General features: G+C 21.7%; 3 protein-coding genes across 5 annotated transcripts; all 3 read right to left on the bottom strand.

Annotated features, from left to right (window-relative positions):
* Positions 1–439: 439 nt before the first annotated feature.
* LOC127284819 (zinc finger protein 271-like) lies at positions 440–4,991 on the bottom strand. Its single transcript, XM_051310520.1, has 3 exons — positions 4,979–4,991; positions 3,227–3,472; positions 440–726 (listed from the first exon to the last, which is right to left on the bottom strand). Exons 1-3 carry the CDS (start codon positions 4,989–4,991, stop codon positions 440–442), a joined length of 546 nt encoding a protein of 181 aa, XP_051166477.1.
* A 547-nt stretch (positions 4,992–5,538) lies between these two features.
* Positions 5,539–25,688, bottom strand: LOC127286096 (zinc finger protein 569-like). Of its 3 annotated transcripts, none has more exons than XM_051312402.1 (3): positions 25,598–25,688; positions 6,862–9,680; positions 5,539–5,808 (listed from the first exon to the last, which is right to left on the bottom strand). In XM_051312402.1, the coding sequence occupies exon 2, from the start codon at positions 9,484–9,486 to the stop codon at positions 6,889–6,891; it is 2,598 nt and encodes an 865-aa protein (XP_051168359.1). In that variant the 5' UTR covers positions 9,487–9,680; positions 25,598–25,688; the 3' UTR covers positions 5,539–5,808; positions 6,862–6,888. The 3 variants fall into 3 exon arrangements, with proteins under 3 accessions (XP_051168359.1, XP_051168349.1, XP_051168368.1); XM_051312392.1 differs by lacking the exon at positions 25,598–25,688 and adding an exon at positions 11,547–11,693; XM_051312411.1 differs by lacking the exon at positions 25,598–25,688 and adding an exon at positions 11,399–11,527.
* LOC127286488 (uncharacterized) lies at positions 22,593–25,275 on the bottom strand. Its single transcript, XM_051312927.1, has 2 exons — positions 25,060–25,275; positions 22,593–22,890 (listed from the first exon to the last, which is right to left on the bottom strand). Exons 1-2 carry the CDS (start codon positions 25,171–25,173, stop codon positions 22,636–22,638), a joined length of 369 nt encoding a protein of 122 aa, XP_051168884.1. The 5' UTR covers positions 25,174–25,275; the 3' UTR covers positions 22,593–22,635.
* Positions 25,689–26,571: the final 883 nt, after the last annotated feature.

Raw genomic sequence — 26,571 nt, 5'->3', positions numbered from 1 at the left:
TTTTTAAAATTAAGGTGTATTCAGTGCCCACTAGTGAAAATTCCCTAGATAAAGTTCACATTGTTGCGCAAGGCACTTCATACGGCCCTGAGTGTTTTTATTTTCGAGCGATAAAAATCGTGTTAATCGAGAATAGCACTACACATTCGTCTGTTCTCGATTGACGTTTTAGTGTATTAAAATCCAAAACAAAATTACCATCCTCACTAAATCAGAATTTAGTTAAGTTTTTGGATACGAAAATTCGTCTCATTATAAAATCCACTTTATAAAATTCTGCTAAATAATAATAATTCGATAATTTTTAAACCCGATATTACAAAAATTCCGACAAATCTAAATGTGGGGAATATTAATGGGTCCCTAAATTTTTGTTCGAATGTTAAAAAATTGATAATGTATAATATAGTCGTCGTATTAAAAGAATATTTTTTTTTTTCTAATAAAGTTTTACGAGTGTTACAGTTTCACTGGGATGAACAGCTCTAACATGTTGATAAACATTGGAAGTCTTTTTACTGAGCAATTGACAATATGGACACTTGTATCTTGGCGGTTGATTGCATTCATAACGATAATGTCCCAACATTGTATCACGTCTTCCATAACCACTATTACATTTGGGACAATGAAATTTCCCCGTATATGAGTTGAAATGACTGTCATCTAATTTGGCTTTTCCAAATTTTGCAAAATGCCTCTGATGTGATCCACTGCGTTTTTTACCTGAAAACAATTTATAAACATGTCATTTATAATTTAAGAAAATAAATTTAATTTTTCAAAAAAAAAAATTCCATGTTTCAAGCTTATTTTAGTTTTTTTGTTTCATGCAATAAAAATAATATAAATCATGACGCTAAAAAAATGATAATTTTTTTTATAAATACATTCTTTGCTTTTTTATACCCTTTTTTTTAGCGTGAGAACGAAATGCATGAATATTGTAAAAAAAAAATAGAGAAGCGTTCTCATGATTTTTTTTTTAAACACTTTGTTTACATGAAATTGTTGATAAAGCACATTATGGGAGTTTTTACATTTTTATAAAAGGATATCGGAGTAATATTTTGCTTTATATATAAAAAAAATAGGTTTAATAAATATATATATTTAAATTATATATGATAAAAAACTTTATTTAATAAAGTTCAAAATAAATTTATATATTTGTAATTTATTTATATTTATACAATTTTTGTTCATTATTTTTTTTTACTTTTTTTAATATTAATAAATTTTCTCTATAAATATATTTTATTAGCTAATTAATAAACACATAAATAACAAATTTTTCATATTTTTTATCTAAAAATTTGAAATTTAATATTTTTGTTTCTCTTACGATTTTCACGAAACAGTAAAACCTGTTTTTTTTTTTTAATTTGTTACATCTTAAAATGTAAAGGTACTCTCACACCTTTTTGGCTGCCTGCCTGCAGGTTACCATGGCAACGCACGAGTGTGAGTGAGACAGAAAATTTGAATATTCAAATTTTTAAATTTTCTGTCGCACTCACTCTCATGCGTTGTCATGGTAACCTGCAGGCAGCCAAAAAGGTGTGAGAGTGCCTTAAAGCCTTTATGAAGGATTATGATCGTAACATAACTTCAAACTAATTGAAAAAATAGTTAAATTTCACTAAATTTATTTATTTTGACATAACTTAAAAATGAATTTAACTGATATTTATTTTTATAGTTATTTTTAACTAAATGATTAGTTGAAAAATTACTAATTTGTAATCATTTGGATTTGGTCTGATTTTTTTTTTATCAAATTAGTTATATTTTTACTAAATTCAGATTAAAAGTAAAAGTAAACAAACGGAAAAAGATTAAAATTTTCGGAGATAAAAAATAATTCCTGTAACATAACCTAAAAATTGTATCGTTTTTTAATCTGAGAGAAATTTTTAATTTTTTTAATTACACTTTCACAGAAACAGTTTTTAATTTTAAACGTAAAAAATTATATAGAGTTGGATTAACTATTGATTTGATTATCTAATTTCTTTTTAAATGAAAGTAGAATTTTTTTTTAAGGAGAATGGTAACAGTAACATAACCTTAATTTAAAAAATTATTTCCAACTATACATTTTTTTTGCGCAAGCTAAAATATAAGAAAAATTAATTTCAATCAATTTATGAAGATACACTTTTTGCAGAAGAAACGGTTTAATTTTTTTTTTAACGTTTTAAATGTTACGTGAAAAAATTCTTTTTTTTTAACATTTTGATTTTTTTTTCAACGCTGACAAAAATCGCAACTTTTATTCAATTTTTATCAAAAAAAATATTTTATTTTACTACTTGAAATATTATCTTCAATCGTAATTTTTTCAATGTCAAAAATATTTTCTTAAAAAATTATTTAATAAAAACAATTTGATTTATTTATAATTTTTGAAGAAAATATTTTTAAAAAAGGAAAAAATTACGATTATATAGAATGTTTAAGTGGATAAAATAATTTATTTTTTATTAAAATTGGATAGAAAATTGCAATTTTTGCCTGAGCTGAAAATAATATCAAAATATTAAAAAATCATTATTGAGGTTATGTTATACGATCACCAATCTCCAAATGTTAAATTTTGATCCTAAAATTTGGAAAATTTTGTTCATTAAATTTTACACACCTGAAGAAAAAATATAAATAATAATTTATCTCAGAGTTATATGAAAATATTTATTTATTTTAATAAAGAAGAATTTTATTTGTACCAAGAAAAATTTTTATTTGAAACAAATAAATAGTTTTTTTGCTCCGTGAAAAAATATATTTTTTTAAAATATATAATACCTTTTTTTATTCAAATACACACTAAAAGAAAAGATTTCTTTGATTTAAAGAAACCAATTTTTTTTTTACTTGTTTTCATTTATTCAAAATAAAATTTTCTTTGAAACAAAAAAAGCTTCTTAATTTCAAATAAAATTTCTTTAATTCAAAGAAATTCTAACACTAATATATAGGATCAAAAAAACATTTATTTGAATTAAATAAAAAATTTCTTTGAAACGAAGATAATTTTTTTTTTTTTTGTATCAAAGATAATTTGTCAAAGAAACCTTTTTTCTGGGTGTTCTATATATAATATTTGATTCAAATAAAATTTTCTCCAATTGCGTAAATTAAAAAAATTTGAATTTCAATGTAAAAATTAGATTTTCTTTTTATTTCTATGGCACATGATGAAATGTGCCTTGATTTACATCACCATATATATCAATGGCATAAACTTTCATAGTGACATGCCTTCTACGAACATGTCCATAAATACCCGAAGTCTTTTTACTTCGATGATCACAATAAGGACAGGCAAATCTTGGTTCTTGAAGACATTCATATTTCAAATGTCTCGTTAAACTTTGTTTTTGTCCAAAACTACTTGTACATTGTGGACAAGGAAATAATTTCTTGCCTATTCTTCGTGTATCGATGACGTAAGAACGTGTGCCTCTATCTGTAAAAATAAAAAACAAAAAATTACTCATTAAATAATCACCCAATTATGAAAATTTATATAAAAAAAAAAATATTTCTTACCAAAAAAAAAAAAATTTACAAACTTTATTTTTAAAAAATACTCTGAAAATATAAAGGAAAATAAAAAATTCTCGTTGATTTTTATAAATACAAATAAAAAAAAAAAGAAAATTGTTGAAAAAAAATTTTTTATAAATAAATAGTAAAGAAATAAAAAATTGTTAATTAAACGAAAAGGAAATTTTAGGAATATTATAAATATATATATATTTTAAAAATTAATTTTTTACAAAATATAATTACTAAACAATATTTTCTTTCTCTTTTTTTTTACGAATTTTCAAGGAGATCAATTACATAAACTTCATTCTCCTTATGTATTCTGAAAATATGTTTGCGTATATCGCCTTTAACTTTGCATTTATATTCACAATATGGACATTTATATCTTGGCAGTAAACCACAAGAATTTCGTAAATGCCAATTTAAATTATTTTTCCATGAAAAAGTTCTATTGCATCCTTCGTTTGGACAGATAAAAATATTTTGTATTCTTTGGTCTTCAATTGTTTCGCTTCCATGTTGAAAAGTAACATTTTGTTCGGCAGGATAAAATTGACTGTGAATTTCTTGTTGATCCCATTGTTGATAAATTACTGTAAAACAATGATACAATTGTGTTAATTAAAAATAAAATTACATTTTTTTTTTTTGTTATTTTCTAATTATTATAAAATATAATAAGAGACAAAAAATTTATTCAAATTAAAAAAACTCTGTTAAAACATTAATTTATCAATATTTACAAAAAAAAAAAAAATTCATAAACTTGGAAATATATAATTAATTTTTTTTAGAAATATAATTTATTTTTAAAATGTATTTCTAAAAAATGTGTATTGAAAAAAATTTGGTGCAACAGCTGCTCTAAACAAAAAATTTCTATATTCAACTAACTTCATAGTTAATATTTACTATAAGTTTTTATATGACTGAAGTTAACTGAATGTGGAAATTTTTCATTTGAGGCAATTATAGCACAAACATTATTTTCAATGTGGTTTCTAAAAAATATTATAAAAAAACAAAAACACTATGAAAAATAGTAATTAAATTAAATTTTTTAAATTGTATTTTAGTTTATTTTTTTAATAAAAGATGGATTTCAATTTTTTAAATTCAAATTATTTAGGTATTTTTTACAGTAATTAGAAAAAATTACTTTTTAAAATAATAATAACAATAATAATATAATAATAATAATAATATTTCTCAATGAATAGATATTAATTTTTGTTTCGATATAAATAATAATAATTTAATAATAATAAATAATAATAAATAAAGTAAATAATAATTTATTAGTAAATGAATAAAAAAAAATAATAATTTCTGATTGACTAGTAACAGAATTAAAAATCACAGTTGATAAAAACCTACTATGATTATTTATTTGAGAAGCAAATTTAACAAAACTTAAAACCTGATAAATCCATTTTTGACAAAAAAAATTTTACAATGATTTTTACAAATAATATGTTGTATTATGCATAAAAATTATGTTTGCCAAATAATGTTAAAAAATACATAGAAATTATGTTTGCCAAATAATGTTAAAAAATACATAGAAATTATGTTTGCAAAAAAAAAATGGTCAAAAATGGATTTAGCAGGTTTTGAAAAATTGCTTCTCATTTTTATTTCTTTCCCGCACAAATATTAATAAAAATCAACATTTGCGGAACAGTTTTTTCAAAAAAAAACCATGCAGATAATAAATATTGGAAAATAAAAATAAGAAAAGAAAATAAGCTGGAAGACGAGAAAAAAATATGAAATAAGTGAGAAAAAATTGAATTTAGAAACAAAATTATGAAAAGTTTTTTAAATTTAATTAAAAAAAAAAAAATTTGAATAACTGCATCTTTAATAGAAACTTTTCTCGTTTTCAAGCCATTTAATTTTTGTTTATCCCTTTTTTGTTTATGATTTAACTTAGAACACATTTTTATTATCCTTTTTTTTTTTAATTCATGTAATCAGTAGTATACAACAAACGAATAATTATTATATAATATATGTAGAAGATTTCAACTTTTAACATGAAATTACGGATATTTGAGAATAATTATTTTTAAATATAACTTTTGCTTCAAAAAACGAACACTTTAAATAACATCAATAAAAGTTTTAATATAATTTTAGAGTTCTTACAACTGTTTCTTTGGAAACAAAGATAACGAAATATTTATCAAAAAATATACCGATTGATGACTTGGAATGAATACATCAAAAATTGAGAAACGATGAATCCTGAAATAGAAGAATAAATATTTTTTGTTAATAAAAATTCTAGAATTGTTTTTTATTAAAAATAAAAATTTTAATTTATTTGCTAATCGAAAAAAAAATTAATTAAAATTTTTTCAATTTTTAAATTTCTTTTACGAATTTAATAAGTTAAAACTAAAAAAAATTTTTACTACCACTGTTTCTAATTTTCATTTTCACTTTCAGTTCCACTAATTATTATAAGTTTAACTCTTAATTTCACATTCACTAATTTCTAATCGGTGAAAGTGAAAATAAAAATGTAACTGAAAATAAGAATATCAGTGGAAGTAAAATATCTGAAATATTTTTCACTTTCAATAATTTCTTGTTGGCGGAAGTGAAAATTAGAATCAGTGGAACTCGAAATAAAAATAAAAAAAGAATTTGTTCATGTAAAATTTCTTTGATAGTGACTTCTTAAGAAAAAATTAATTTCTACAACAAAAAAAAATTGTTAATATATTTTGCAAAAAATGTAAAATAATAATAGAATTTTTTTTTACACTCGTTTTCCGTTTTTATTTAAATGCTTTATACATGGCCTTAAATACACTGAAAACAAAATTATTTGATTAAAATAATCGTTTACTTGACTGTTATCAAATAAATATTTTTAAATAATTATTATTTGTTTCAAATACAGAAAATGATTAGTTCAAATATAGTTTATTCGATTCAATTATTTGGTTTCAAAAATTTTTTTTGTTCAAGTAAATATTTATTTGATAATAATAAAATAACCGATTGAATCAAATAATTTCTTTTTCATTGTATTCTTTTCTTTAAATTTTCTAAGAATAAAAATTTATTTTTCCAGATTTTGATTTTATTTAAAAGATAAATCTGATGAGGATTCTTTTCGAGAATCGAAACATTGTATTTTTATTTATTTTATTAATATTAAATCCAAATTTACATTTTATTATCCTTTTAAAGCCAATGTAAAAAATACCTAAATAAAATTCTTTTGTTTTTTTTCAAAAGTATTAGTAATTTTTTTGTTAATAAAAAAAAATAAAGAATTTCAATTACCTGGAAAAAAATTAAATAATCAAAAATTCAATCAATTATTTCTATTTCATCGATGTTTGAAGACTTGACAGGAATCATGGAATTATTTTCATTAAAATGCTTCAGCTTCATATGTACATATCCTTCCTCTGGTTTTTTCGTTGTATAATCACAATAACGACATCGAAAGAACATTATTGAACTATCATCCGCTTCATTTGATTCAATAAATTCCATATTTTCTACACTATCATCATCATCATCGTCATCATCATCACTATCATCTGATTCACTGCTAACAATATCCACACATTCAATATCTTCATCATCAACATCAATGATTGTTTCTTTAATTTTTGGATGAACTTCTTTTCTTGTAATAAGATCAATAAGTGAAATATCTTCATTTGGATGTTGATTTTTAATATGATTAAAACCATTTAATTCCTCTTGCGTAAAATATTCACAATGTGGACATTTAAATCTTATTGGTTTTGATACACATAAACGTAAATGATATTTTAACATATGTTTTGTAAATTTACAACCACAATTATTTGGACATGGAATTTCATTTGAAGATGAATTTAATGTTTTTAATTTAGCATCATTTTCATTTTCCATTTGAACAAATTTTGTTATTTCTTCATTTAATGCCTCTTCGGTTAATTCTTTATCCGATAATTCCCCATCTGAATCACTGCCATTTGTAATATCAATTAAAGTCTCTTCTGGATCATCTAAAATATCCCAATAGCTAAGATCATTTGATTCACCATTTATTTCACGTGATTGTGAAAAATTTTCCGTCTCAGGAATATTTATAAATTCAATATCATCGAATGGATTTTTATCCAAATTTTTCTCATTTATTTGTAATTCGGAATTTTTTTTTGGAATTTTTTTCTCACAACTATTTTCTATTTTATTTTCTATTTCGGAATTTTTTTTTGGACATTTTTTAAAATGATCCCATAAATCATCAGTTTGTTGATCACATTTAGGACATTTGACATTTAATTTTCTCTTTTCAATAATAATTGGTGGATTTGCATTTTTATTTTCTTGATTCTCCATTTCTTCAATTAATGTATCGATAAAATAATTTTTCATACCACGATGTTGTCTTTTAATGTGCATATTAATATCGGCTATTACTTTACAAATTATTGGACAATATGGACATTGATAACGTTTTGGTAGTATGCAAAATTTCACATGTGATTTCATTGTATGTGGATAGGCAAAAAATTTACCACAACCATTTGAACAGAGAATTTTCTTTTTATTTATTGGCTTTTTTGATTCTTTTTTCACAGCTCTTTTTAAACGTTTTGAACGATCATTTTCATTTTCATTTTTTCCTTCCAATTCTTTGTTTTCATCAACTTTTATTTTCAAATTTTCATCATCTATTTCTATTTTTGTTTTTTTCAATGAATTTCCCAATGAATCATTTCGTTTACGTTTTTTTAATGAACCATCATCAATTGTTTCATTTGATCTTTGATAGATTTTGACTTTTTTACTTAAACTAATGGCACAAATTATTTCATTTGAATGTTCACTTTTAATATGATTGGCTGTTAATTTAAAAAGTGAAAATTTTTCCTCACAATATGCACATTTAAATCGTTTAACTTGTTCACAAAATTTTTTAACATGATGATTTGCTGTATTTTGATTTTTAAATAATTTACCACATTTTTCGGGACATTCAATTATTTCTGTTGTTTTTCCACTTACTACTGGAAGTTTTTTTCTATTTTGTTTCGTGGGATTTTCAATATTTATTTTTACCTCACTTTTTTTGCTAATTAATTTTTTACTATTATTATTATTATTTGTTGAATTGTTTAATTTTTCTTTATTTAAATCATCAACATTTGAATAACGAAATAGAGGAACGCTACATAAATATGTTTCCATTTTTCGATTAATTGTTAATTTATTGCCTTTTAATTTATTGATTAAATAAACTTTTAATCCGGGATGTTTTTTTAGAATATGACAAAATGCAAGAATTAATTTATCCTCTTGATAATCACAATATGGACATTTGTAATGATAATTTAAACATCCTTGAGAAATATGTCTAGCGAGTCCATATTCAATGTCAAATGATTTTCCACACGTTGAACATGTATTTGGTGATAATTTTTTAAAAGAATTTACTAAATTTGTTTTTAAATCTTCTTCACTTTTCTTTTTAGAATCATTAATTGTTGATTTTTCCAAATTTTCTCTAAATTGTATTGATTTATTTTCTGAATTTTTCGTTTCATTGAGAGATAAATTTTTTGAATTCTTTTTTAACTGGAATTTTTGAGAATTATTTTTGAATTTTAAATTTTTTCTTGTTTTATTAAATTTTGGAATTTTGAATTTTTCTTCTTTCTCTTCTTTTTTGACGCCGTCGTTGTCTTCATTAATGCAATTAAATTTTAAATGTGATGTAAAACTTAATTGTGTTTTATAACGTTTTTGACACTTTCGACATGAATATTTATCTTTCTTTTCTATTCTATTATTAAATTCACTAGATAAAAGATGATATTTGGAGTTTTCCATTTGAATTTTATTCCATGTTGACACTTTTGTACGCGATTGTAATTTAATTGAAAAATTTTTTTTCTCCTTCTTCATGAAACTATTGTTTCTATTGTGTAAGGCTAAAATTTTTGCTTCATTAGATAAATGTAAATTTTGCAAATTTTTCGTTTCATTGGAAATTTTTACATTTTTCGATGAAGCTGATCGTAATATCCTCACTGATTGGCCATGGTTTTTGATTTGATTTTTGATTTTCCTTGCGATTGATCCTTTACTCCGAATATAATCTAGGGAAAAAACAAAAAGAAAAACAGAAAATATTTATTAGAATGGATGTAAAAAAAAAAAAAAAAACAATTTATGACACAAAATATAATGAAAATTATAAAAAAAATAATTATTTTAAAAAATGTTATAAAAATAAATTATAATAAAGAAAAAAGGTAAATAAATACAAAATTTGAAAAAAAAATATATATATAGAAAATTTTGTCCCAGAAATACAGTTAAAATTTTTAGTTTACTTTTTATGATATAAAATTTAATTTTTAAAATAAAAAATTAATAAATAATAATTTTATAGTAAGTAATAATTTTAATACATGTTAGGAATAAATAAATATTATTAAAAATTAATTTATTTTGTTCTTTAAAAAATTTTCAAAATTGAACCAAAACTGGAAAAAATTTACTTAAACCAAATAAAATTTACTTGAAACGAATAAAATTTACTCGAAACAAATAAATATTTATTCAGCTCTAAAATAAACATATTTTTTTCTCTAGGTGTAATTTCAAAAATTATTTAAATTTACTGAAATTTATAAAGATATTAAAAATTAATTTTCTTCAAACTCAAATTTGCAAAAAAAAAACCAAAAAAAAAAAAAATTAAATCCAAAAGAAAAATAATTATGGATATTAGAAAAAAATTTATAAGTTGACATTAAAATGAAGAAAATTATTCTTTTACAAATAAAATCTGAAAATTGAAATTTAAGTTTGAAAAAAAATAATTAAAAATCAGATATAATTTACATTGAAATAAATTAATTTAGATTTCCTTCAGGTATTCGAAAACGAAACAAAAAGCAAAGAAATCATGCAATATATAGAGAAAAATAATACGAAATAAAATAAATATTATATGATTCAAATAAGAAATTCTTATTTCACTATAAAATTAATTATTATTATAAATAAAAATAGTAATAAAAGAATCAATTAAAAATAAATATAAAATCAATGCTTCTTAAAATATGCTTTATTAAATAAAATTACATAAGTACCGTTGTTGAACTAATTTTCGTCCAAGTTTAATAAATAAAATTCTTTTTTTTTGAATCGATTTACGTGAACTTTTTTAATTACAATAAATCGAAACAATTTTTAAGAGTAAAAAATAAATAAAAAACATGTCGAAAATTTTGACTTCACTAAATTTTCAAAAATGGACGGAAATTAGTACAACTACGATATAATAAAAAAAAAAAAATTAGAAAATTCAGAAAATTTTATCCATGAAAGGTAGAAATAGTAATTTAATTTCAGATTTGATTTTAAAAGGGTTTTTACTCTGTTTTTAAGTTGTAATATTTTTAATTCAAAAATTTAGAATAAACAAAATTTCCAACTGTTTTGGCCTAAACGACTTTATTTTTAAATATTAACAAAGACTTTGTTTGTGTAATTTTATTATTGTTTGCGTTGAAACGTTAAATAATAAAATTATATAAATATAAATAAAGTCGTTTAGGCCAAAATAAATGGAGATTTTTTTTTTATTATAATCTTTTGAATTAAATATATAATTTCAGGTTATCATAACCTCAATTAAAATGACAATTTGTTTGAATGACAAAAGAAATTGTATTTCCATGATTAAAATTACAATTAAAAATGACTTTCGTCAATGATTGAAGTTTCTTTGAATTAAATAGGAACAAAAAAGAAAAAATAAATTTTCTAAACTATTTATAATGAAAATTCAATAAAAAATATTTACTTGATACACTTTGTTTTCGGAAATGTTTGTTAGTACTTTTTGTCAATTTGTCATAGTTATTAGGTTAAAAAAAAAACTACACCAAATAAACAACACTTTTAAAAACACAAATTACACAGATTTTTAAATAAATTACAAATTAAATTACCTAACAATCAAATTATAATGTCACATAATGTCCAACAGTTCTAAAAGGCACGTCAGATCGTTGGAAGCAATTAAGTGAAAATTAATCAAAAATTAAATATACAGAAAGAATCAAAGAAGTAGTCAATAAACTGAAATGTAAACAAGTTGACGTATAAAACAAAACACTATTGACATGAATTTTATTTTCTAAATAGGAAAATAAATATTTTATTCAAATGTAAAATATCATTTTTTGTTTTTCTGTTGATGGTAAAATGGCAACTTGTTTTTAGGGGGAAAAAAAATCGTTTTAAAAAAATGAAAATTAAGAAAAAACGAAAATTTAAGAAAATAGAAACTCGTAGAAAAAAAGAAGCTAAAAGAAAAATGGTTAATTTCAGGAATTACCAAAAAATGGCGATAATTTAGTATCGATTGTAAAAAGTCAATAAATTTTCAAACAAAAAAGGAAATTTACAGAAAAAGAGTTTTTTTTTCCAATTACTCGACACCTCCTTAACATTTCAAAAACCAAAACCTTTTTATTTTATTACTTCAACCTTTGATGGATAAAATTTTCTTAATTTTCAACATTAATTCTGAAAGCAATTTTAATTCCTTTAAATAAAACAAAATTAAAAAAAAAGAAAACAAGTCAATGATTAAAAAACGTCTCTTAATTCTCCTTTTAAAGTACCATAAAACATATGGGGCATTCTATGGGAAATTTTCATTGAAAATTTTTTTTTGTCCGAAATATTTTTTTTCGAAATCTATATGAAAAATAAGGAAATACGTACTTTTTTATTTTTTTATTTGATGAAAATGAAGGAAGTTATGATTTTTTGAAATTTAACGTCAACGAAGAAAGTCGACGCCTCCCGTTGATAAGATGCCCGTTCATTTGTCAGAATAATAAAATGCCAACTCGAGCTCAGTTCAATATGAAGCTATAGTTCAATTGTCAAAATAATAAAAGGCTAACTCAGTTTCCGTATAATATAATCCTATCTCGCATTAAATTCGAATTCAAGTTTTCGTAAATTAAAAAAGAAGTTTAAGTCCATCAGAATATTAATTCATACTTTTTAATGATTAATTAGTGATTAATAATTATTAATAAAATAAGAAATAGAATAAAAAACAAATAATAAAATAAATGAAAATAAAAAATATTATTAAAAAAGAAAAAAATTAATTTAGCCTTGAATTAATTTATTACTAATATTATTTTTTGTACTAAGAAATTAAAAATTAGACATTTTCGATTTTTAATTTTTTTTTGCATTAAAATCTCTGATGATTGAAGAATTTTTTCCCCTATCTGTGATAGTGGTATTTTTAGTTTTTAAATTACTATTTTTAATTTTTTTAGTACTGCTCACAGAATTTAAGCATTTTTTCTACAAATATAACCTTTTTCCATTAACATTCATTTGTTTTTTTTTTTTAATTTTCATAAAAACATACTAAAAATCGTTGCGTCGAGCTTAAAAATTGTAAATAGTAACTTAAAAAATAAAAATACCACTTTCGCAGATAGGGGAAAAAATTCTTCAGTTATCAGAGATTGTAATGCAAAAAAAAAAAAAAATTAAAAATCGAAAGTGTCTCTTTTGAGAAAACTCACTTTATAAGTTTAATTTCAACTTTTTTTGTTGTTTCTGTTATAGGTACGTTATTTTTGAGCACATATTTTCAAAATTTGAGAAAAAATGAACAAATTTCATATATAGAATAATTTTTAATTTCTTAGTACAATAGATTAAAAAATGTTCCAAAAACATACTTTCTTCGTTGACGTTAAATTTCAAAAAATCATAACTTCCTTCATTTTCATCAAATAAAAAAATAAAAAAATATGGGTTATTCTATTTTATTTCACCTATAGTCGTTGCAGCCTATTTTTAGAAAAATTTGATATTTCGTATTAATGACTTTTAATATCCGCACAATTCATTTTTGACAATTATTTTATGAATTTTTTTTTATTTTTGCTGAAATTTAGTTTTTAATTTGAGTTGAACGGAAAATAGGTTAGTTTGACAGCTTTGGAAATTTTATAAAAAAGAACACAAATAATTCAGTTAGTAAATTTTTTTTTCATTGATATTTGTTGAAAATAGTCTAATTTACCTTGAATTTTACCTTGAATGATGAACTTTTCAGGATTTTATCAGATTTTGAACACTTATATCTTCGCAGGCGATTAATGAAAAAATCCCATTTTGATATTAAAATTTAAGTTAAATCTTCTTTATTCATCTTATCAAAATTTGGTGATGGAGAACGAGCTACTTTTTATTTTTATTCACTTCAAAAAATTCACCGTAAAATACAAATTTGAAGGTTAAAAAACAAGTACTTTTATAAATAAAATTCATACAAATAAATCCATTATGAGAAAACCAACTTCAGTTTTATAAAATTACTTGTTTTTTAACGTTTAAATTCATATTTTAAGGTGGATTTTTTAAAGTGAATAAAAATAAAAAGTAGCTCGTTCTCCATCACCAAATTTTGATAAGATAAATAAAGAAAACTTAACTTAAATTTTAATACCAAAATGGGATTTTTTCATTAATCGCCTGCGAAGATATAAGTGTTCAAAATCTGATAAAATCCTGAAAAGTTCAATATTCAAGGTAAAATTTCACATATTTCTATATTATACTAGGGGGCTATGCCCCCTGCGCGCTTCGCGCGCCAACCCCCATCCCCCCTCCTCTCTTCCCCTCCTTTTCCCCTCTCCCCACCCTAAATGTAAAGGTTAAGATCGTTTCAAGACTCTGAATATAGCCGTAAGTCCCCCCTTCCTTTTCTTCTACCCCCCTTCTCTTGACTTGCGGCTATATTCAGAGTCTTAGAACAGCGGCGGCAGCGGCTTCGCGCCCCAACCCCCATCCCCCTCCTCTCTTCCCCTCCTTTTCTCCTCCCCCCACCCTAAATTTAGAGGTTAATATCGTTTTAAGACTCTGAATATAGCCGCAAGTCCCCTCCCTTCTCTTCTATCCCCCTTCTCTTTACTTGCGGCTATATTCAGAGTCTTGGAACAGCGGCGTCGGCGGCGGCGGCGTTGGCGGCGATATCTTTTTGTAATATAGGTAGAAAAATAAAAAGCCAACATATCATGTGAAAGTACATGGAAAGTACTTATTGTTAGGTAGTAATAAATTTTATAAAATTTATAAACTTTCTTGGAAAATATAAATAAAATGTGACAAATTTTGACATTTTACATTTAAAAGTTTGAATATTAATTTTCACGTAGTATTTTGGCTTTTTTTACACAATTATCAATTAACATTGGTAAATTAGACTATTTTCTACAAATATCAATGAAAAAAAATTTACTAATTGAATTATTTCTGTTCTTTTTTATAAAATTTCCAAAGCTGTCAAACTAACCTATTTTCCGTTCAACTCAAATTAAAAACTAAATTTCAGCAAAAATAAAAAAAAAATTCATAAAATAATTGTCAAAAATGAATTGTACGGATATTAAAAGTCATTAATACAAAATACCAAATTTTTCTAAAAATAGACCGCAACGACTATAAGTGAAATAAAATGGAATGACCCATATATATTTCCTTATTTTTCATATAAATTTCGAAAAAAAAATGTTTCGGACAAAAAAAAATTTTCAATGAAAATTTCCCATAGAATGCCCCATATACTTTTCAAACATCCAGAAACCTGTAACAAAAAAAACAATACTTTAGTATAATTGCAAGAAAAAAAACAATGATAAAATATTAAATAATTTATATTCTTTTCTGTTCTAATTAATAAAAACATTTCTATATACATATGTGAATTTGACAATTTTATTATTTAAAGATTTTACATAAATTAAAATTTAAAAATTTTACAATAAATCAAAAAACCAAAAACACTATCCACAAAAAATTTTGTGGTATATTATATATATATATTTATTTATAATAAAATCTAAATGTTAACATTTTTCATAAAATATTTAATTACTCATTATTATAAATATCAATAGCATAAACATCATTTCCAGGATGTTTTCTTCTCACATGAGCGCGTACATTTGAAATATGTTTTGTTCTATAAAAACAATATGGACAATTAAAACGTGGCTCAAGTCCACATTCGTATCTCAAATGATATTTTAAATTATAATTATGTCGAAAAGCACTGGGACAATTTGGACAAGGAAATGCTTGTCCTTGTGAGTTACGTTTTTGAATGGGAACACGTCGTGTATAAGCTCGAGCTCTTCTCACCACGTAAGGTGGAAATGAAGCAATCTCTAATCCTGAAAAATAAAAAAAAAAATTTAATTAATTAATTATTTTCAATTTTAATATTTATTATATATATATAAAAATATTGAAAATGAATTTGTTTTTCTATTATAAATTGTAGAGAAAATAAAAAAAACTCTCTTATTATAACAAGAAAAATTTTCTATTAATATATAAATGTCAACAAATAATTTATACACAAACTTGCAATATATATATATATTACATGCTGATACTTAATTCTATGTAAATTATAATAATAATTATGATTAGTTACAGATTACATGCACATGAATGTGAATCTGTCGGTGAAATATATATATAAAAGTTAAATTTGTAGAGTTAAGGAGGTTGTTTGATGAAACGAAAAAAGGTTACAAGTATTTGGAAATTTACATATTTTAATACATTTTTTCTATAATTAAAAAAATTTTTTTTTAAATATATGGGACATTCCACGGGAACAGTTTTTTTCGAAATCGGTATGAAAAATAAGAAAATAATTTTTTTATTTCATAAAAATGAAGGAAGTTATGATTTTTTAAAATTTAATTTTTTAAATTTAATTTCAATTTTTTTATTGCTTCCATTATAGGGGGACGCATGATTATGTTCTAATCATTAGTTAGAATTTTCATTTTAAGGAATTTCAATTGTCATAATTATTTTTAAGTCGAATTTTTATTTGAATTAGTACTTTTCGGAATTTTCATAAAAAACGATTTTCTATATTACAGAATTTTTATTTAATCAAAAATTCACTTCACAAAATTTTTATTTGTTTGAATTTTTATTTGTTAGAATTTTTATTTGCTCGAATTTTCATTTTACATAATATAGGCATTTTAAAGAATTCTTATTGGGTAGAATTTCATTGCATAGAATTTATATTATATTCTTTCAGTTGAATTTTTATTTGTTCGAATTATTATTTGATAGAATTTTCATATAACCGATTTTTCATACTACAGAATTTTTATTTAACCGAAAAATTATTTAACAGAATTTCAATTTATCAATTTCTAATTGATAGAATTTTCATTTGTCCGAAATTGCAAATGGCCTAACAAACAATCGATTTTGGCGCGATTTTTAAAATCAACCAATCACAATATTTTATGGATAATTTTTGATTGGTTGATTTTAAAAATCGCGCCAAAATCGATTGTTGCTTCGGTCATTTGCAATTTCGGACAAATGAAAATTCTATCAATTAGAAATTTTGTTAAATTATTATTTTGGTTAAGTAAAAATTTTGTAGTATAAAAAGTCGGTTATATGGAAATTATATCAAATAATAATTCAAACAAATGAAAATTGTGACAAATAAAAATTCGAAGAAATAAAAATTCTGTGAAATAAATTTTAGTTCATATAAAAATTCTGTAATACAAAAAATCGTTTTGATGAAAATTCTGCAAAATACATTAATTCGAATAAATAAAAATTCGGCTCAAAAATAATTATGACAAATGAAATTCCATAAAATGAAAATTCTAATTAATGATTTTTAGAACATAATCATGCGTTTCGTTATAGGTACGTTATTTTTGAGCACATATTTGAAAAAATATTTCAAAAATACACTGCCTTTGATGACATTAAATTTTAAAAAATCATAACTTCCTTCGTTTTTATCAAATAAAAAATAAAAAAAAAATACGTATTTTCTTATTTTTCATGTAGATTTCGAAAAAAAATTATTCGGTCCAAAAAAAATTTAAATTAAGTCTAAAAAAATGACTTAACTCAAAAACCGAAGTAATCAATTTTCGAAATTTTTTCAGGAGAAAATTTTTTTATAGTGACCGTAACATAACTTTTGTTTTAAAATAAATATTAAAACTTCCATAATTTGTATTAAATGAAAAAATAAGAAAATACGTATTTTCTTATTTTAAAAAAAAAAATTTGACAAAAAAAAATTTTAAATAAAAACCTCACGTGGAATGCTCTATATTGGTTCTTATGAGAATTAAAGACAATTAAAATTAGATAAGTAGTAAAAGTATATACAAAAAGAAGTAGTATTGTTTAAAAAAACACAAAAATTGTAAAGTGGAATCAATCTTGATAATAAAACCTTAATAATAAAAATTATAAATTAATTAAAAATAATTCATGAAAAAGACATAAAAATCATACATTCTCTCAGCAGTTTGTACATTTGATCTCGGCAGTGTGTGATAACACTGAAAAATAAGAAGAAAAAAAATGAATTATCTAAAAATTTTACATAATTATGAACACTGTAAGTGATTGAATCGTAAATTTCGAAAAGGAATTAATTCAGAAAACCGTAAGAGCTATTTTCACTATTCATTGTTATGCGAAAATGACACGCATTTTCCAACTGTAAACTTTTCGAAATTCACGATTAAAATGTTTTCATTAGAGGCGCATGAATTTCACATAAATTTAATGATTTGTTATATTTTAAAAAAATTTATTAGATATAATTTATTTTTTTTTTTTTTGACTAAATTTTTTATTTTATTTATTTTTCGAATTATCATTTAACAGAATTTATTTTTTTTAACGAATTTTAACTAAACTGAATTTTTAGATACCGAGTTTTTATTTGGCAAAATTATCATTTAACAAAATTTTCCTTTTTAAATGAATTTTTACTAAACAGAATTTTTATTCCATAGAATTTTTCTTTATCCATCTTTGTATTTAAAAAAAAATTAATTTTAATTTAGCATAATTCTCGTTCAACAGAATTTTAACATTTTCAAATGCCACAATTTCCAATTCACCGAATCTTGATTTGTTCGAATTTTTATATACAAAAATTGTTAATTGAGAGAATTAAAAAAATTATAAAATTAGCATTTTTAATTGGCAGAATTTTTATTTGTCCGAAATTGCAAATGACCGAATAAAAAATTGACATAAAAATTTCGGCGCTTTTTTTTAAAATTGATCACAATCAGATCAACAAAAAAAAAATCGTGATTGAAAAAATTTTGTAAAATCGCGCCGAAATCTTTTTGCTGATTGTTTATTCGGTCATTTACATTTTCGGACAAATGAAAATTTTAAAAATTCTATCAAAATAAAATTCGGACAAATAAAGATTTGATAAATTTGAATTACTGGCATTTACAAATTTGAATCACATAAAATTGCGCAATGAATGAGAATTTTGTTAAATTGGAATTTTTTAAAATAAAAAGTTAGCAAAGATGAATTTTGTAAAATAAAAATTTTGTTAAGTTTTTGAATTTTTTTTTTTTTTGTTTTTCAATAAAAAGAAATTCTTTTCAAATGCTAATACAAGAAATGAAAATTCGAATATAAAAAATAGATTAATATCTTATAAAATTCATTAAAAATGGAAATTTTAACTAATTATTTTTATGGAAATTTCATGTGCCCCTATGAAACATTTAATGTGTTTTATTAACATAAATAAGGATATAAAAAAAAATATATAATTTTTTTTCAAAATGTTTTAGGAGGGAAAAAAGGCTCTTCCTCTTCATCCGCTTACCCCCAAAACAAGTTCTAAACAACCTCCTTAAGTAAATCGATGACCCAAACATTATTTCCCTTATGTTGTGCTCGAATATGTTTGTACATGTTTGAGCGAAGTTTCGAACGTTGAGAGCAATATGGACATTGAAATTGTGGCATTTTTCCACATTCATAAGCGACATGTTGATTGAGACCGCCTTTTCTTCGAAAGCAAGCGCCACAATTTGGACATGGATACCTCAGTATGTTATCAGTTTCAAATCTGAAAACTAAAATATAAACAAAATTTTATTATTTATCATTTTACAATTTCACCAAAATTAATTTTTTCTATAACATAATAATTTTTTTATGTGCGAATATTTATTATACATTATTATAATGGTCTAAAATTTTAATAAACTAAAGAAATACATACTTGTTTTATAGAGTGAGATTTTTTTTTTTTTTTTTTTTTTTATTGAAAACATATATATGTTTACACTTTTCAAAATTTCATATTCATTTCGAGACATATATTGCTTTATTTTTTTACGCGTCTATTGTTAATTGTATATTAATATGAAAAGCAATCACCTTACTAATATTTTAGATATTTACATATTATTATAGAATTTGCTTTTCTTGTCAAAAACGTTAATATAAATTTTGAAATGAGAAGGCCTAATAGGTAATGATGGTTTTAATAAATTTTTATTGTACTTTATTGTATTAGGCCTTCTTCTTACAAAAATTATTAATATTTGTCAAAAGTAAATTACATTCAATGAAAATTTTTTTTTACGGGAAAATTGTTCGTTTTTCTAATTTATTTTTTTGTAGAATATTGTAGAGAAAATTATATTTTACATCATAAAATATATGGCGAAATTTAAATTTTAAAATACTCATTCTAAAATTTTATTTCTATTTTGAATTAGTTAAAACTGATTTACAAGTTTTTTTTTTTACGTCATAACTAATAACTGATGAGATTTTTTTCGACTAAATATTATAATATTTATTTTCTAAATTTTTTTTTTTTAAGTACCTTTATTATTATTTTACTCAGTCTTGAACAATTCTATATTTCGTTTCTTTGAACTATTAATAATACTTCGGCAATTAATGGTATTTGTTTGTGACATATAAATTACATTAACATTGTGTACGATATTAATACACAAATCGAAGACAGTTTAGCACCTTTTTGTAAAAAAAAAAAAAAAATTTACAACTAAAAATAAAAATAAATTGTTTCTAATGTCAAAATAAAAAAAAAAAAAAAATGTAAATAAGATCGAAAAATTATGGAATTTTTAAGTTTCTTTTTTTTAATAGACAGTATTAAGGGGATGGATGAGTGAAATTTTTTTTTCCTACGTGACTAAAAATTATGAAATTAAAAAAAAAACATTTATTAGTTAATAAATTTTTTATCTATTCAAAAATTTTAAAATTCTGGAAAGATTAAAATTTAAACTTCTCTCAGAATTTCTATTATTTTTCATGGACAATTTTTTTTTCATTTTTATTTTATAATTTTAATCAAATAAATCGTATGGATTTTACAAAAATCTTAATCTTTACTACAAAAACTAAAATTGATAAATAAAAAAATTCTAAAATGGTAAAAAAAATTATTTTTTTTTTTAATTTTACAAAATGAAATCCGATTTTTAGATTTTTTAAAGTAAAGCAAGATAAAAAAAATTGCGACCAAAAAACATAAATGTTTGATTAAAAATTTTTCAGTATCATTATAATTATTATTAATATTATTATAATAACAAAAAAATTTACAAAAATTAAGAGGAAATTAAAATAAAAAAAATTATTTCTTTTATTTTAGTTTAATTTTTAGGATTTTATTTAAAAATCTTTTTTTTTTTTCAATTATGTTGTAAGTTGAACATTGTTTTTCTATTAAAATAATTTTTGTTAGAAATTTATTAATTTATTATAATATGATTTTATATAACTTTCTTTGAGAACATTACTCGACTTTTACCGAACCGTTAAAATGAAAACAAGTAAAATTGTCGTCTTTCATCCGACACAAATTTTGAATTATAAATTGAATTTTTTTAAAAGAAAAATTCGAATTAAATCATGATTCTTTGCAGAAATGTCGTCAATGAATCAATCGATTTTGTGAATAATTTTTGCCCACCAAAACGCAATTTTTGAGAACAAACTGTTTTTTTTGAAAAATGGCAATTTTTGAAAATTTTTACTCTAATATTGAAAATATTTTAAATTTCTTGCTACTTCTTTAAAAAAAAAAAGTTATTTGCTAAAAAAAAAATTTTTTTTTCTAAAAGATTTTCCAAAAAAACTTATTTTTTTCTACACTCTGCACCAAAATTTTTTTCATAAAATCTTTGGTAAATGGTTTTGCAGAATAATAATTTAAAAGAATCTTAATTTTGAAGAAAAAAAATTGTAAAGAATTTCAATTTTACAGATCATTTTTTTTTACATTTTTTCATTTGTTCGAATTTCCATTTAACCGATTATTATCTCAATGTTGGAGAATTTTTTATTTAAATCAAAATTAATTATCCAAAAATTCAATTTAATCGAATCTCAATTTTTGCGAAACATTGTTTCGTGTAAAATATTTATTTTTTTGTAGAATAGTAATTCAAAATAATACCAATTATTCTGAAAGAAAATCACTATTAAAATTAATATTCCAACATAAATGAATATTCTGCAAAAATTAATATACTACGAAAAAATGTTTCACACAAATTGAGATTCTATAAAATTGAATTTCTGGCTAATTAATTTTCGTCTAAATAAAAATTCGATTCTCCGACATTGATATAATCGATTAAAAATAAAAATTCCGTAAAATTAAAATTCTTTACATTTTTTTTTTCTGTAAAATTAAGATTCTTTTAAATTACTATTCCGGAAAAATAATATTCTACAGAATAAAATTCTATTAAAACATAATTTTAAAAAATTAGCTTTAGTGTTTATTCATGCGTCTCTTATAAAATGGATTTATCTGTACATTGACAACATTTCTACAAAGAATAATGACGATTTAATTCAAATTTTTCAAAAATTTGTGTATATGAAAAACCAAAAAATGATCTAAATTTCGAAAAATTCAAATAAAAGTAAAAAAAAAATTCAACTTCAACAAAACTCAACAAAGTTTTTGTAAAGAAATATTTTTGAAAAAAAAAATAATTGTCCAGTGTTACTTTGAGTTAATTAAATCAAATTTCTTTTACTATAATAATTTTTAACTAAAAAAATAAATGTTTAAAAATAATTTTAAATTACAAAATTACATTTATGAATTGGGCTCTAAATCAATAGCATAAATTTTTAAGCCAATATGCCTATGTTTCACATGTGTGTACATATTACTACGTTGCTTTGTCTTGTAATTGCAATAGGGACATTGAAAACGAGGACTACGATTACATTCATATTTAAAATGTCGCCAAAGGGCATTTTTTTGTTTATAAACTTTACCGCAACTCTTGCAAACATTACCACCAGGTTGTTGTGAATTGACGACATTTTTCTTTGCATCAATATTTGATGCTTGACGAACAGCAACATCTTCACGGAAGGCTGCATATCCATTCCAAAATGCAACTATCAACAAAATTGAAGCAAAAAATCAATAAATATTTAATTTTTTGTTAAACACACTTTTTTTTTTGCTTACTTTTTACAAATATGTGTTACATATGATTTTTAAGGATTAATTTTTTAATGGGCTATTTATATATAATTAAAATATAATTTGTTTTTAATTATTTAATTTTTATATATATTAAAAATTTTCATTTAAGCGATTTTAAATATTTTAAGGCTAAAAAAAACAATTACTAAAGCTAACATTAAATTGGTCAATGTAGAAACAGCATAAGTCTTTAGAATATCAAAAATTTTTCTCGAATCAATAAAAACTGGTTTTCTTATAAATATAAGGGTCGGTGTCTAGACACTTTCGTCTGTGAGCTGTTGCTGTTTTATTTTTCAAAAAATCTAGTTTCAAAATATTTTCAAACTTCAACATTTTTTTAATTCATTAATTATAATACTGTGATGTAATTTTTTAAAATTAGTTTTTCTTTTTTTTTGGTATTTTTCATTAAAAATTTCTATAAACTTTACCAATTTTTAACACTGAAATAAAAATTTAATTCAATTAATCGATTATCAAATAAATAATTATTAGTAGTGAATAATTTTTATTTAAGCCAATTAAATGGTATTTGTTGCAAATAGAGAAATTTTTGGTTTTTAAATACAGTTTATTTGATTCAAATAAAAATTATTTAATACAAAGAAATATTTATTTGATAATAGTAAAGTAGCGATTATTTGAATAAATTCAATTTTTTTTCAATGTAATTTTAAATAAAAAAACTTTTTTTTAATAAATAATAATTATAATTAAAAGCCGAAGGTTCAGACGATACTGAAATTTATGTTTGATTATCAACGATTTTTAGAGAAATATTCTTTAGAATGAAAAATTCTATAAATTTTCGAAAAATATTTCTTACAATGTTTATTTTTCATCAAAAAATTATAAAAAAAATTTATTTTAAAATTTTTATAATTTTCCGTCTTAAAAAATAATTTGCTTTTCTAATCGTTATGGACTTCAGCATCATAAGGTTCAAGACGTTTTTTTTTCAACTTCAAATTTTGAATCTTCAAAAGTAAAATATTATTCAAAGAGTTTTTAATATTAAATATTGAGACTTACGAAAAAAAAAAAAAAGAAGAAATTTCTTATTTCAATACTAAAAAATGCTAAAATTGTTCCAAAAATATTCAATTTTAAAATAAGTAATTTCAATTGTAATTTTCTTTTTTTCTAGAAAAAATTTCGAAATTTTTTCCTACTTTGTATCTTACAAAAGAAAAAATGAGCCAAAATTTCAGAAAACGTTCAAATGAACAAAATATATTTTTTTTAATCTATAAATTATTAAAAATTATACTGTCAATGTAAAATAAAACAGTAAATTTAAAAAAAATATTAAATTAATAACTTCTTTTTAGATATTTAAAACAATAGTTATTTGTAATAAAATTCCTATTTAAAGAAGTTAAAAAAAAAATAAATTTTTTTTTTCATTTGAACGTTCAAAATTTTTGACTCATAAAAAAAAATTGTTTCTTTACTAAAAAATAATAAAATTATTCTAGAAATATTCAATTTTAAAATAAATAATTCCAATTAAAACTACTTTTTCCCCAGGAAAAATTTCACAATTTTTTCTTGAATTAACTTTTTTTTTAAAAACGAAAAATTTAAGATTTTACACATATTGATATAACTTAGTTACTATTAAAAATAAACGTTAATTTAAAAGTTTTATTTAAGGAGAAATTTTCAACAAAAAAAAAAAATTGATTTTCGAAAAAATGCCGTTTCTACACTAACCGCCTCATTTTAATTGTTAAAAAAAAAATAGCACTAATTAATATACATAATATTTTCCAGGAAATCTTCATTGTAAAAAATCTTCACTGTTGTAATAAGCTTCGAAGAATGTATAAATTCTGCTGAAAATATAATATATATATTAATACAATATTAAATACAATATACAAAAAATACAAATTAACCTAAAAATTAAGATTTTTAAAAAATAATTTCTATTTTTTCTAATATCTTTTTGTTCGTCTATAGAAAAAAAAAAAATTCGCCACCTGAAAGTAAAAATTTTGATAAAAATTACAAAATTTCATATATAGCGTTTATAAAAAGTTATGTAAAAATATTAACATAAACACACTTACGACATTCATGAAATAAATATTTAAGACAGGAACAATAAATTCTCGATATTTTTTTGCGGTTTTTATAACATATATATTATCTATAAATAATATAGGCAAAATATAATGGTACATCACTGTCACAAATTCTTCTTTTTATCACATCAAAAAAATCAAGCATCACTTACATATATATGGCTTTAAATATGTCACTTTATTAAAAACACATATATATATATATATATAGTTTTTGAAAATCAGTAACGATAATTTTTGAAACACATTTTTTTGGGGGGGAAAAATAGAAGGGAAATAATAATAATTTTTTTGTTTAGCACAAACATTCATTGGCGCAGATATTTATTTGAAAGTTTGAAAAAAAAACAAAAATCTTGAAAATGTCATATTGTACACGAATCATTTGAACACGAAAATAACACAATTTCATAGTATATATATTTCGTATGGCTGGGCATTGAGTATAATTATTATATTATTAAGTCAATTTATTTGTAAATAAACAAGAAATATGGTTTATTTAATAAAATAAATGACTTACCGGCAATAACGCACAGGACATAACCTCTACACAACACATATATATACAACAACGAACAGCTGAAGCGGACGACTGATTATGATGATGATGGAAATAATCGATTTAAGGCCCATATGGCCACCTATCGAAATCGAATCGAGAGATCGATTCTAAATATTTTAAATTTAAAATCGGAATTAATTACATTTTTTTTATATAGGGAAATTGTAAATAAATAAAAATATTCGTTTTCAAAAAAATTTTTATATACAATTCAATTAAATTTTTTTATTTTTTTTTTCTTATATTCAAATAATAAAAACATAATATTTATACCTGATGAATCGCTATAATCGAATTCAAATCATAGAGTGCTCTAGTTAACTGCTCAAAATTTTTACTTTGAAATATTAATTATTTTTCATTATTTTAATTTGAAATTTTCTGATTGTCATGTACAGGAAATTTTGTTTACTGTAATTTTCAATTTAATACTATATATTTAGTATCTGATAAATATTTAATCACTAATTTATTTCTAATCAAATTTTTCCCATCGATTTTTTAATTATTAGCAAATAAAAAATTATAATTTTTATTTTTCATAATAAATTTTTTTTACATTGTGTATTAAAAGGAATTATGAGAAATAATTAATTTTTATTTATAAATAATGAATTATTATTATTATTATTACTATTATTATTACATTAAATCTGCATTTTGTTGCAGTTTGAATTGTGTTAAAATAAATAAATTTTGTATATAATTGATTATCTACTAAATAATAATTAATTTATAATAATAATTATTATTATTGTTATTATTATTATAAGTGAAATTAATTATTTACAGTCAATAAACAGGACACACAATTTTTGAATATTTTTCCAAGTTATTTCCATTAACAAATTATAAATTTTTTTTCTTTTACATATTTATAACTTTTTTCCTATTGACAATAGAGAAATTTTTTTTTTTTTTGCAGAAAATGT

Source organism: Leptopilina boulardi, unplaced genomic scaffold, assembly GCF_019393585.1.
Source record: "Leptopilina boulardi isolate dan_hultmark-lab unplaced genomic scaffold, ZJU_Lbou_2.1 LbouV2_121, whole genome shotgun sequence".
Classification (NCBI taxonomy): domain Eukaryota; kingdom Metazoa; phylum Arthropoda; class Insecta; order Hymenoptera; family Figitidae; genus Leptopilina; species Leptopilina boulardi.
Note: the sequence above shows the minus strand (reverse complement) of the source record. Positions and strands in the feature narration are given on the sequence as shown.

What these genes read in the sequence shown, in the direction of transcription:
- LOC127286488 (XM_051312927.1), bottom strand. Translation starts at nt 25,173, where the DNA reads ATGTACCATTATATTTTGCCTATATTATTTATAGATAATATATATGTT. An exon ending in ATATTTATTTCATGAATGTC is followed by an intron (nt 22,891 to 25,059) that starts GTAAGTGTGTTT and finishes TTTTGTTGATAG; the next exon opens with TTGCATTTTGGAATGGATAT.
- LOC127284819 (XM_051310520.1), bottom strand. An exon ending in TTATGCCATTGATATATATG is followed by an intron (nt 727 to 3,226) that starts GTGATGTAAATC and finishes AATTGTTTTCAG; the next exon opens with GTAAAAAACGCAGTGGATCA.
- LOC127286096 (XM_051312402.1), bottom strand. Translation starts at nt 9,486, where the DNA reads ATGAAGAAGGAGAAAAAAAATTTTTCAATTAAATTACAATCGCGTACA.